General features: G+C 29.4%; 2 protein-coding genes across 3 annotated transcripts; both read right to left on the bottom strand.

Annotated features, from left to right (window-relative positions):
• Positions 1-1,390: 1,390 nt before the first annotated feature.
• On the bottom strand, positions 1,391-6,441 carry LOC131620006 (cystathionine beta-lyase, chloroplastic-like). Of its 2 annotated transcripts, none has more exons than XM_058891038.1 (13): positions 6,247-6,441; positions 5,555-5,729; positions 5,361-5,470; positions 5,165-5,235; positions 4,982-5,073; positions 4,539-4,626; positions 4,292-4,403; positions 4,063-4,159; positions 3,451-3,532; positions 2,366-2,483; positions 2,055-2,162; positions 1,867-1,969; positions 1,391-1,774 (listed from the first exon to the last, which is right to left on the bottom strand). In XM_058891038.1, the coding sequence occupies exons 1-13, from the start codon at positions 6,310-6,312 to the stop codon at positions 1,599-1,601; spliced, it is 1,398 nt and encodes a 465-aa protein (XP_058747021.1). In that variant the 5' UTR covers positions 6,313-6,441; the 3' UTR covers positions 1,391-1,598. The 2 variants fall into 2 exon arrangements, with proteins under 2 accessions (XP_058747021.1, XP_058747017.1); XM_058891034.1 differs by having other exon boundaries at positions 1,392-1,774; positions 5,361-5,473; positions 6,247-6,440.
• A 2,156-nt stretch (positions 6,442-8,597) lies between these two features.
• Positions 8,598-10,087, bottom strand: LOC131619999 (uncharacterized protein At4g04775-like). Its single transcript, XM_058891029.1, has 2 exons — positions 9,795-10,087; positions 8,598-9,074 (listed from the first exon to the last, which is right to left on the bottom strand). The coding sequence occupies exons 1-2, from the start codon at positions 9,990-9,992 to the stop codon at positions 8,688-8,690; spliced, it is 585 nt and encodes a 194-aa protein (XP_058747012.1). The 5' UTR covers positions 9,993-10,087; the 3' UTR covers positions 8,598-8,687.
• Between the last annotated feature and the right edge of the window lie 2,853 nt (positions 10,088-12,940).

Here is a 12,940-nt window from a genome sequence, read left to right as displayed (position 1 = left end):
ATCTTTATGGGTGTCGAAGCTTAATGCTTTCGTGTTGGTTGTGTCGGTTGAGAAATCGTCGATACGATTGATATGGATGTCTGTTGTGTTGTTGAGGTGTGCTGAGAGATCGTCGTCGAGATGATATAATAGTCCTCTCTACTTTAGGTTAGAAATGACTTAGGGTGTGAGTGACGCCGGATGACATTGACGAGTATTGTAGGTTGAGTGTAACTGGTCGATAAGTTTAAGTTTGTGAGAAGTAGATTATATACAATGCTTGATAAGTCTTTTCTTTCTGAAGAATGAATTCTTTTGTGTTGATATTTACTTTTCCATTTTCATATTTAAATTCATTCCAAAGCAAACTCATAACTATGGAAACTGTTGAACGGAAGTTCACTGCACTAGTCCCTGTGGAGACGATAATTTCCCGAATAAATACTTCCAAAACTTTTGTTGTTTGCCGCTATACCGCTCCAACACATGCTAATTTAGTTTTGTGGCGTTGTAAGAGCTATTGAAACGGCTAAAGACAAAGGTTGAATCAAATTTTAGGTGGAGTCAGACTCTCTTTTAATAGTGTAAGTCTTCTGTCAGTCATGACTTCCTTCCCTTCTTTCCTCAGTAAATTAGAAACATATGGCAAGCTTGTTTACATATTTTCACTAGCATGTCTTTCTTCATCTCCTATGTGGTTTTAAAAGACAATACATATGTGAACTTTTTTGCTAGCATAAACCGCTTGTTTACATATTTTCACTAACATGTCTTTCTTCATCTCGTATGTATTTTTAAAAGACAATACATATGTGAACTTTTTTGCTAGCATAGCAGATCTATTGTCTTGACTTATTTTGACTTTTATCTTTAGATATTAGGTACGACTATGTAAAGAATATGTTAGAATTATCTTTTTCTTATACTCAAATTTTTCAATGGATTATGGTCATGTCCCCAATTCTTTTTGTTTATCAATTTTATTGTTAATATATTTTGGTCTCTTTTTAAAATTTTAAAAATAAAAACTATCTATTTTGGAGAGAATTGAAATTAGTTTTTAGAGTAATTTTGCCCTGATAAAATTCTTTTCTTTCTATCCTTTGGAAAAAGAGTAAAAATCATTTGGTTATCTTTCAAATGATAACCACCACTCCTTTGACTGCAGCTTTGTGACCATTTTCCATTGTTTCTAGCATAAACAGACAAATAAAAAGCTTCTTTAAATCATGTAAAGTATAGATGGGGCACATGTTTTCTTTTCCTTTTGTAATCAAACAAAGAGGTGTGCTATTTTGACACCTTTTTGATGCAACAACTTTCGTGAAAGTAAAACCTGATTGTAAAAAGGGTCTGCAGTTAAATTTATTTTTCATCTTACAGTTTTTTCTATAAAAAGATAATTGGAAAAATAATTTCACTAATCACTTTGCTAAGAATTTCAATTAGATAATTTAAATAAATGTTCTGACTTAGATTAAAAATACAGCTACATCTCAATACACTACAAATACATGTTTCCAAATCTTCACAACATTTTCATCAGAACATATTTTTTTTTCTTTATTTAAAGCATACAGAAAGTCCAATTGCACAAAGGTGGATATAGTTATACGAAATTACAGAGGCCCGGTTCTAAATGCATTGTCTAGATCAGCGATCAGATCGTCGACATCCTCGATACCAACAGATATACGAACAAGATCATCAGTCAAACCTCTGGCCTCGCGGACTGCAGCAGGTATGCTAGCATGTGACATAAAGCAAGGCAAGCTGATGAGTGATTTCACACTCCCTGCCAGTCAGAAAAATAAAATGGTTAGCACTTAGCAGAAAAGCATATAGAACTTCATCATCTTATCGAGCATGGGATAGAAGAATTATTACCAAAACTAACAGTTATGCTAAAGTATTTGGTGGTTTCAACAATATGCCTTGAGAGCGCAAGTGAGCCTGTCAAAAAGCTAAACACGGATCCTGCACCTTTTGCCTGGAAAAGGGCCGGATAAATATATGAGAAAATGAATGTCGGGCAAAGAAAATGTTATATGAAATTTCAACTCATCAAAAAAGACCTGAGAATAGTGTAAATCTCGTCCAGGATGACCAGGCAAACCAGCATAGTTAACTTTCTTCACTCGCGGATGGGAAGCAAGAAACTCAGCGATCTTCTGTGCATTCTCCTAAGAGGTTTTAACCCCAAATTGAAAAATTGAATCAAATAAATGGTTATTGATCAAATATATGTGTAGTATGCTTCTTCAGATAAAATAATGGTTATTGAAAAATTACAAATTCCGCACTTGAAAGTTGAAATAAGGCATGACACTAGTATTATTAGATAAATAGCAGCAATTGAAAGTTGAAATAATGTTTGAAAGAGCACCTGTTGCTTCTCAACTCGAAGGGACATAGTCTTGATTCCTCGCAAACAAAGCCAACAGTCATTTGGAGCTAAGCCGGAGCCCACAGCATTTTGTACGAAATATATTTCCTTTGCCAACCTTAAGAAAATCAAGAAAGGAGGTAAGCATTTGAAGTGGAAGGTCTATAGAAAATAAGGGGGAAATAAAAGATATGTTTGATCTTTTATTTATCAAATAGAAATGAAATTTTTAAACAAATTGGATCACAAAAATCGACGATAATTATAATAGTTAACACCATTCAAATATGCAGTTATTTATGTTTAGTCGCATATTTTATAATTATTAATGAAAACGTAAAATGAGAAAATATATCAACAAATCAATTGCATATAATTACAACAATGAATCAAGAGATAGTATAGAAAAATGAAGATTATACTAGAAGTGCAATAACAGGTGTTAACGAATAACCTTTTTAACACAAACGGGCTTAAATGAGTTTGGCACAAAACAAAAAGGAGGAAGAAAGAGCAACACGAGTATTTCTTATTCAATGGCGTGCATTTAACCGAGATAACCTAGAAGTTTCTTTTCTCTGTAGCTTGTAAGAAGCCAGACATATTTTCTATCAAAAATATCCAGATCATAATCAAAGTCATGATTTACAGCCAGCTCGTGAATTTTTCACAACAAATCTTGTGAAGTGATTCACACAAAAAAAATTGAAAATTGAAATAAGCATTAGTTCACATCCTGTAAAAGACCTTGTGAAATTTTCCAACCTAATCAATAAATGAATAGACAACTTTACGCATTTGCGATAGACATGGCATATAATCGAAATTTGGAATTACAGTTTTCCAATGAATGAAACTTGTACTCAAGTTACAATGAGAACAATAAACTAATATCCAGAGATCATAATCAAAGTCATGACAAGTTGTGAACCTTTTTCAACAAATCTTGTAAATAATTTACACAAGCAATTGAAACATGCTTTCCAGTGGATGAATGAAATTCAGATTAAAAAGCAATTATGTCAAAAATATAGTAATATATTTAAAATCTGAAGATCTGATAAATATAAAATAAGAGCTACAACCTTTCACCTTTCACAGCAAGCACACCAGCCATAATATCACTATGTCCAGCAATAAACTTCGTAGCTGAGTGCATGACAATATCTGCGCAGGAAAAATTTACCAGCTTCAACGGTGTAAGGTTTGGGCATTAATGATCAAGACAAATGTTTTGCTTTCACTTTTTTTGGGGAGGGATGGTTGACATAGAAATCAAGAGTGAAATTTGATTTAAGTCGAATCAGCTAGTGATGTGAATTTTAGGGTCAGTGTAATGTATACTTTCGAATAGAAGTTCATACTTCGCTCCTTCAGAAATTTCAAATTCTTTTATACATAAAGAAGCATACAGTGAAGAGAGAAAATGCGAATTTTCATTCAGCTTCCATGGACAAAACATTACTACTCAAATGTAAACCAAGAGTCAAAAATATTTCTCTTCACTAGTTATAGTAACTTCACATTTTTTCCTTTAATTGTAGCAACTGCACCTATGTAGTTCATGATTTTAGAGTATTAATTAATTACTTAAAAGTTAAAACAACGATTTTCTTCTCTCGCAAGTTTTGGCCAGCTTAGCATGCAATTAAGTTAAGTGATGTGTAATCTGTTTATACTTCATAGCTATAATATACCTGCTCCAAGTTCCAATGGCTGGGATAATACAGGTGACATTATACTGTTGTCCACCAAAACAAGAGCACCATGTGCATGAGCCATTTCTGCTATTTTCTGGAGATTAATTAAAAAGACAAGAAAAACAATATTTTATCCACTTAAAAAAAATACTTACTAATACCATTACCATAAGGAGAACAGCAGCAAAGAAACTTAATCAACATAATTAACACTTGAGATTCTTACTCGAATATCAGAAATTTGTATCCGGGGATTGGTTGGACTCTCCAGCCATACAAGCTTAGTCTTGGGTCCAAAAGCAGATGCAACCTCATCCAAATCACTTGTATTTACCCGTCTGCAAATGCAAAAATTACAATTCTATCAATGATGGACTTACTCATCACTGAATCAAGAAACGTAGCTGATTTGTTTCTATACTAAATGATTGTGCAGAAAATAAATATGCCAGACTAACATAAATCACACTAACTTCACCAAAACTCCACTCCTAGGAACTACTTGGGACAGCAACCTATCAGCTCCACCATACAGATCATCGGCGGCAAGAATTTCGTCACCTGTAAGTATATTATTGGGAATAAATATTAAACAGCGAAAAAAATTATTAAGTCTCTGTCAAAATTAGAAAAAATATTATGTTAGAATACAGACACATGGTTACTAGAGCCCCCGCAATAGCAGAAGAAATATACAACATGTAAGCTTGGTCATAAAGAAATATGAACTACTTACTATTTAATTAAACCAAATTTTACAACCGACATAAAGAAATAGAGATATTTTTCATAAACATTCAATGAATAAATAACAACAAACCCAACTTTGCATAGCATATGTACATTACTTTTTAGCGAACTAAAACATATATTAAACCCAATAAACTAAGATCAGGTGTTAAGAGGAAAAAAGTACCGCTTTTAAGAAGGTGAACAACAGCAGTCAAAGCAGCCATTCCACTGGTGAAGCAAAAAGCTCTATCCGCCTTATCAAGTTTTGCAAGAATGCTGAGAATGCAAAACATGAAAAGGTCATCAAATAAGAAATCAATCATCCACAATTGCAATACAAAACTTAAGTCAACAAGTCACGGCAAACCTTTCTAAAACATCTCTAGTAGGATTTCCACTTCTGGTATAGTCATAAGGACCATTTTCGATTGCAGAAGGCTGCACACACCAAGAGACACAAATTACCATGAATACATACTACAGAATACTACACAGCGAAATTATCATTCAAAGTCACAAAAATACATTCAACAAAGAAAAAATTGTTTCACACAAATTTTCACCTGCGTAAAAGTAGCAGTCTGGTAAAGCGGCGGACTAACTGCACCATAAGGATCAAACTTACTCTCGAAATTCATCAACATTGTCGAAATGCTCGGCTCCCTTACCTCCTCTTCTACAAACAACAAGAATCAGCATAAACCCTAAACCCATAAAACAAAAACCACTACATATATATCAAAAGCACAAAACAAACCATTTAAGCACTCAGCAACAACACCATCATCCACCAAAGCAGAAGTGCTCACATCCATCTCTCTATCAACCGAGCAACGTGGCTTCAACCCGTCTGCACACAACCGTATATTTCCTCTGAAAGTATCCGACTTGCTAAACACCAAGCTATCCCAACTCTTTCCAGAAATTGTGCTCTATAATTGAACCATTATGCATATCAACATCAAACACACGCAAAATTATACTACCTCTGGTACTTATTATAAAAAAGGAAATTTATCTTTTAGATACATTGAATAATCAATGTATCTGGACTATATATGGACCAGATACATTGATTATTTAATGTATTTAAAAAGTGAATTTTTTGCTTATAACAAGGAATGAAGGGAGTATTTAAAAAAATACAAATATCCGGAAATTGTGCCCTAAAATTAACCGATTCAAATGAGAAGTGTGATTATCCCTATCAATCAATGAGGGAAAAATACAAAATTCCAGAAATCATAATCATGCTCTAGAATACATCAATTCAAATGTGAAATACTACTATACAAACAAGAAACACACGTTTTGAATCACTTATAGCACGAAGTGGTAATAATTAAGCAACATTTAGAGTTCAAATAGCTACAAGAGTTTTTTTTTTTTTTTGCAGGTGTAATTCTGTTGCAGTTTCTAGGGAAGAAAAGATATAGTGGCGGTGTTTACCTGAGTGGGGCGAGAAATGGAAACTGAATTAGCGAAGGGTTTGAGAGAGATCGAAGAAGAAACCATTGTTTGGTGTTTAGAGAAAACAGAGAGTGCTGTCTGTGTGTGTATATATGGTGGTGCCCACGGCCTGTTTCAACCTCAACATGGTAGCAAAATAGGTTAAGGTTAAATAGCTGCTGAGCTTATGCCTCTTCCTAATTGTTAATTACTAGTCTCATAAGAGTTTCTTGGGTAAAGGTGAACTTTTTATTTTTAGCTTTTAACTTTTTAACTCATATAAATAAAAAAGTTTTGTTTGGTAACTGTTTTTAATTTTTAACTTTTTTTTTTAGCTTTTGTTTTTTTCTTTTTGAAAAATTATTTGAATTTTGAAGTAGCTTTTGAGCTTATAGCTTTTAGCTTGTGACATTTTCTTCCATTTATACCCTTATTATTTTTACAAAAATCAATTTTTATTCTAGCTTTTACGTTACGATATATATTATGATTTAATGTTTAATGTTATTAATAACATCTAAATTATACAATAAATTTTGAAATAATATTAATATTTCTCAAGGAAGTCAAACTAATCGAAAAATCAATGAGATTAACTGAGACGAAAAAAATTAAAAAACTTGTTGTATTTTTATGGTATGATATTAAATAATAAACTTATTTTTATCATTAATTTTGATTAATTTAACTGAATTCAAATTTCATATGTTTCGTTAAATTTATTTGTATAATTTATATACAAATTTAAAATATTTTGATGTTTCTTAAATTTTTCACATATATTAAAATTGTTTTGTAAGTTTGTATTAATATATTTATTTTTATTAAATAAAAATTAATTTTATAATATAATATGATAAGATAAGTAAATCACACTTTTTTAAATAAGAATGTCCTTTTATGTCATTTTGTATTTATCTGCTAGTCTTGCGGGAGATCGAACCGTGGTTCTCCCTACCAAGTCCAGCGTCAATCACCATTGAACCAACTAATGATTGGTAGCTCTGCACGGTACTTAAGAAAATGATTCGATGTATTGGTTTTAATGATAAAATTAATATTATTTACTAAAATATATTTATTTATTATAGACAGTTGAGTAGTTCAAAAACGTGAAAATTAATAAATAAGAGTATAATAGTAACAAAAAATAAATATTATATTAGTATTCTAAAAAGACATTTATTTTGAAACACTAGGAAAAAAACAATTTTTATGAGAATTAGTTAGAATTCACTTTCATTATAAAACCACTTTATCATACACTTTTATTGTAAAACCACTTTATCATCTAATTATTATTTTGACATATAAAATAGAAATATAGAAGAAGTAATTATTAAAATGGTTTAATTATAAGTATTTTATTTTTAATTCTATATTTATATTGGATGCAATATAAAGTGGTTTTATATTGACATAGTATTTTAATTAATCTCTTATTAAAATTAAAATTAATATTGAGTATGCTTAATGTAGAAAAACTTTAAATAAATTATTTGTTGCAAATAAAAATAACTTTTTTCAATTAAGTTAGATCAATTGGTACTTGTGTAGTCATAGGTGACAAAATAGGACCGGTTTGTCATGTATGTTCATTTTGTCTGTAATTTTTTTGCAACAAGAGTCAAGGTTTTAAACTTTCATCCTCTAATATGTTTGTCTCGCCCTGCTCCATTTATTATTATTATTATTATTATTATTATTATTATTATTATTATTATTATTATTATTTCTCATTAATAAAGAGTTTTATTAATAAAAAACAACTAAAAAATAAATAAATAACTTGAAAAAGAACAAATCATTCATAGAAAACAAATTCAAATACTAAGGGGTGTTTGTTTGAAGGATTCAAATAGGATTCCCGGAAATGTGAGGTTGAAAATATCATATTCTCATGTTTGTTTGAAGGTTTAAGAAATTATTCCTAGGTACTTTTTATTCCTTGGAATAAAATTTACTCATGAAATTTGAAAAATTTATTCTCATGTTAATGGGTGAGAATCCTACATTCCCATGGGAATAAAAAATAACCACCAATAACTATCCACTTATATACTATTTTTATCATTTTTGTATTTATTTTTAAAATTTTAAAACTATAAAAAATAAAATTTTAAAATATTCCTAGGAACCTTACTAACTTGCCAAACAAATTGATGGGAACTATTTTCCCAGCAATAACATTCCTAGGAATAAAATTCCCAAAATTGTAAATTTAATCCATCAAACAAACACACTCTAACTCAATCATTAGTTCCGAAAACGCATACTTAATTGCAACAATTTAGATTCAAACATAAATAAAATATTCAACCTTACAATATTAGTATTTCCATTGGGCTAGATTTTAAAAATAAAATTAACACAATTTATTAGTACAAACCCAAAATACAACATCACACCAAAATAAATACACCTAAATTTAATTTAAGAAATTACTTGCACAATCTTTTTCTACTCCCAAACACAAAAGGATATAACCAAATCACAATCACAACCCCTACAGCTTTTACACATCTTTTCCAATTTTTTCCTTCTTCCATCCTCACTTGCATTTGAATTATTTGTGTTTTAGCCATTTCTATATCCCTCTCAAATTGATTAATTTTGACTTCTATATCTCTCTCCAATTGGATGATTTTAGCTTCTATATCATTCTCTATCTTAAATTTCATAATTTTCACATCTTTCTCCATTTCATTAATCCTAGCTTCAAGCAACTCAACTATTGTGGCTTTTGACTGCATCCCAATCATTGTTGTTTGTGACTCAATAAATTTATCCTTCTGCATGAAGTAGTTGCAATGTGGCCTATTGTGTTGCTGTAAAAATTAACCAAAATTAATTATTCAAATTCTATTTTAAAATTGCAAAATCAAAATAAAAAAACAAGTTTAAATATATTATTTATAGTATTTGCAAGTATACTATTTTTAGTTTTTAGTATTTGTAAAAATATTTTTTTAATTCTTATATATTATAATTTTTGCTTTTGAGATTAGTACTTGCTAAAAGGTACAATAATAGTAGTGTGGTGTTTGTAGGATTGTCTATAGTATGTTAGAACTAATTCACATAGCATGGTGAGAAACTATGTGTATAATTTTCTAAAGAAAAATTGGATTTTTTTCGACCGGGGCTAGAGAGTCAAAAAGTGACTTATCCTAATTCCACGACCACGACTAGGGGACGTGGCCAAGAGGAGACTTAGTCTCTTTAAAATTGTAAGAGAAAGTATTTTCTTACATAGTCTCTTGAATAAGTAAAATATTGTCACACGTCATCACTCATATTTATTAGGCAAGTAAAGACTACTTAAACAGCACACACCCAATAAAATAGCCTATTATCAACTTCGAGCCGCCTATAGCTATATTGTGAAGCTGGTCCATCACTAATGGATTTGGTTTTTCCTTCTTCATTAATTATCCCTTCTTTAGTGTTCAATAAAATTATATATTATTTAAATATTTAACTTAAAAATTTAACTAGTATGATTCAAAATCTAATTTGAGAAATATTGAAAACAAGTGATTACCAACCTTAAAATAGGGACACCTAAAGATGGGTGTATTAGGGTTCTTAGATGTCTTTGAAATGTATAAAATGCACTTTTTTCCACATTTGCATGTAGGAGCAACAACACTTTCATTAGTATCAACACTTGAAAAACGTTCACTCCAATTCACTTCACGTTTGGAGAGTATTGGTGAAGTCTCAAACCTAACAACACCTTTCATTTTGTACACAAAGAACCAATTAAGACGAGTCAATAGAGGCCTCTGTGTGAGAAAGAAGAAGAAGATTGATTTGGAGGTTAGAGATTTAATGAAACATAGAGAACCAACATGTGAACATTTTATATGACTCTTATTTTAATTTAAAAATTAAATAAATGTCATTTTGAAAACAAACTAATGGCCTATCGAGTATGTTAGTGATTATTAACATGTACAAGTAATTGAAAGGGGACTAGCGTGTTTCTTTTTCTTATTTATTTTTTGCTATTCTCGTGAACAAATAGTTATTTTATATTTTATTTCACATGTAATCAAATTGATGCCTATTTTTTTTATGTATTTTAAAAAGAAATTTTCAACTTATGCATTTAAAATTAAAATGCAAATATTTTAAATGTATTTTATATATATTTGAACCTATGAAATTAGTAGCTTAAGACTCTGCCATTCAAAATTATAATAAACCTTTAGGTTTTGTTTGAATTGATGGAATTGGATGGAGCAGAGCGGAATGAGATGGAATAAAATCATATTCTATTGTTTGGATAATTTAAAAACGGATGGAGCGGAGTGGAATTGAGTGGTATGAATTTTATTTCATTCCATCACTTACCACCATATTTCTTCACCTCTGATTTGGATGAAATGAACAAATTTGCCTTGTTCCGTCATATGGAATAGTATTTTTATTCCGCTCCGCTCCATTCCGCTCTATCTCATTCCGCTCCATTCCGCTTCGTTCATTTCATGTTATCCAAACATAATCACCAATGAAATAGGATTTGGTTAAAATTTTAAAATATAACTAGTTATAATTCAAATTTAGGAACATAATATGTCTACATTTAGGATTTGTTTTAATAAGAATATCATCGGTAAATGAAATTTATCGGAAAAAATATTTAATTTTAAATTTAAATTTTTAAATATAACTTCGCATGTATTATTAATTTGTAAGACGATTCGAAGAAATTGAATATCCAAATAAAATTGAGAGAAAAAATAGATACTTTAGTTTTGTTTAAAAATCGAATTGAACCAACAAACTATTTTGAGCTGCTCGCAATGCCCACAATGAAAGGCTCAATAGCACGCATTGCACATAAGGATGCACAAAGCGAGTGAGGCCTCACACTTGGCGAGGACACCTGATTCTAACCTTTATCACATTTTCCTCAGTTGGTAAGACAACCCGCATGAGGCGCTAGATATTGCACAAAGACAATTTTAACTGCTCATACTAAATAGAGCACAATCTGCGCCACATTAGGTATTCTCTCATTCACACACTCAAGTTATTTTCTGTTTCACTAACTTAAACGTTGAAGTGCTAAACTTGCAGGTTCATATCCGCTTTGTTATACGGGTAGCCCACTTCACCGCATTTGAGATCTATTTTATTCAATCTCCAGCTATTACTGGTTCCTGAACGGAACAAAAACCGAACTAGTTTAGTTTGATTCACAGTTTTCATTTTAAAAACTACAGAATTGATGAACTAAAACAATGTGTATAATCATCATATGCACCTCATTTTAAAAACTACAGAATTGATGAACTAAAACAATGTGTATAATCATCATATACTTGCATCCCATGAATAGCTGATCCAACACAAACAAAACACATCATGTATGTGTTGCTTCACTTTACAATTTTTTAGTTAGTTTTCTCAATTTCCATCTTTGTAATTGAATTAGAGTTTTAATTTAATTTTATTAGTAATTTGATGAAGAACATCATTTTATGATGATGTATTTGTATTTGATGGTGAACTATCATCACTTTGAATATGTATTATGCATTTATTTGTATTTATGGTGATCTACCATTATTTTGAATATGTTGTATGAATTTAGTTAGTTTAAGGATGAATCTATTTGTATTTGATGGTGAACTATTATCATTACGTTATATGAATTTATTAAATTTTTAGTATATTATATCAACTTATTAAATTTAATTCGAGGTTGTTTGAAAATATAGAGCATGAAAAAATTTATTTGTAAAGCTGATCGTTTTTAAAATAATCACAGATTTATTCGATATTTTTTTAATCTATTATTATTATTTTTTTCAAATAAAATTTTCTATACTATCCGTGAAAAAAAGTGTGTTTTAAACCAATAAACTAAATCAAACTAAGTCGGTTAATTTGATGCAGTTTTATTTTTAAAAAGATATTTAAAATATAATCAAATTAAACTGATAAAGTTTTCATCGATTTGAAAACTTTCTTTGATTTAAAACTCATCAAAACCAAACCGTTACGTTCTTAAATATCACTTTTTACATGATATAGAACCAATTTGTTTTGTTTTAAAAAATATATATTTTTATAATATATACTTTTGCAACAATATTTTTTATAAAAAACTTTAAATAAAAAATTGGTTTAAATATTTTCTTTATAAAATTTTATTTTAAGTATTTCATCATATTACTATAATTTTTTAGCATCAAAATTGTAAAAAATCACTTAAATTTTAATTGTTATTGAATAATTTTTTATAAAAATATTTTGGAGTTATATCTTTTAAGGAAATTAAGGGAATTTATCATGTTTTTCTATTTAATAATGCATATTTTTAATACATGATGTTAAAATTAATTTTTTATTTATCAAAAAACTAATTTGAAATAATTTTAAGAATTTTAAAAAACATATATAATTTTTTTATTTAAAAAATCACTTTTTCTAAAATATATAACAAACAGACTTATAATATCACCCTAGAGATAACTTTTCATGAAATGTATAAACATTCCTCTTCGTACTAAATAACCAACATAGACTAATTTATTTAAACTTAAAAAAATATAAATAAAAGAAAAACTAAGATTTTTACAAAAGTATCATTATGTATTGGTGTATTTATCTTTATAAAATAAATTAAAAATATTAAATTAAAAGTAGTGCAGGCAGTATAAATTAAATGTTCAATTAG

Source organism: Vicia villosa, linkage group LG1 (genome assembly GCF_029867415.1).
Source record: "Vicia villosa cultivar HV-30 ecotype Madison, WI linkage group LG1, Vvil1.0, whole genome shotgun sequence".
Classification (NCBI taxonomy): domain Eukaryota; kingdom Viridiplantae; phylum Streptophyta; class Magnoliopsida; order Fabales; family Fabaceae; genus Vicia; species Vicia villosa.
This window is presented reverse-complemented; position numbering and strand designations above follow the sequence as displayed.

What these genes read in the sequence shown, in the direction of transcription:
- LOC131620006 (XM_058891034.1), bottom strand. Translation starts at nt 6,312, where the DNA reads ATGGTTTCTTCTTCGATCTCTCTCAAACCCTTCGCTAATTCAGTTTCC. An exon ending in TGTTGCTGAGTGCTTAAATG is followed by an intron (nt 5,474 to 5,554) that starts GTTTGTTTTGTG and finishes TGTTGTTTGTAG; the next exon opens with AAGAGGAGGTAAGGGAGCCG. An exon ending in TACAAATTTCTGATATTCGA is followed by an intron (nt 4,160 to 4,291) that starts GTAAGAATCTCA and finishes ATTAATCTCCAG; the next exon opens with AAAATAGCAGAAATGGCTCA.
- LOC131619999 (XM_058891029.1), bottom strand. Translation starts at nt 9,992, where the DNA reads ATGAAAGGTGTTGTTAGGTTTGAGACTTCACCAATACTCTCCAAACGT. An exon ending in TTAGGTGTCCCTATTTTAAG is followed by an intron (nt 9,075 to 9,794) that starts GTTGGTAATCAC and finishes TAATTTTTACAG; the next exon opens with CAACACAATAGGCCACATTG.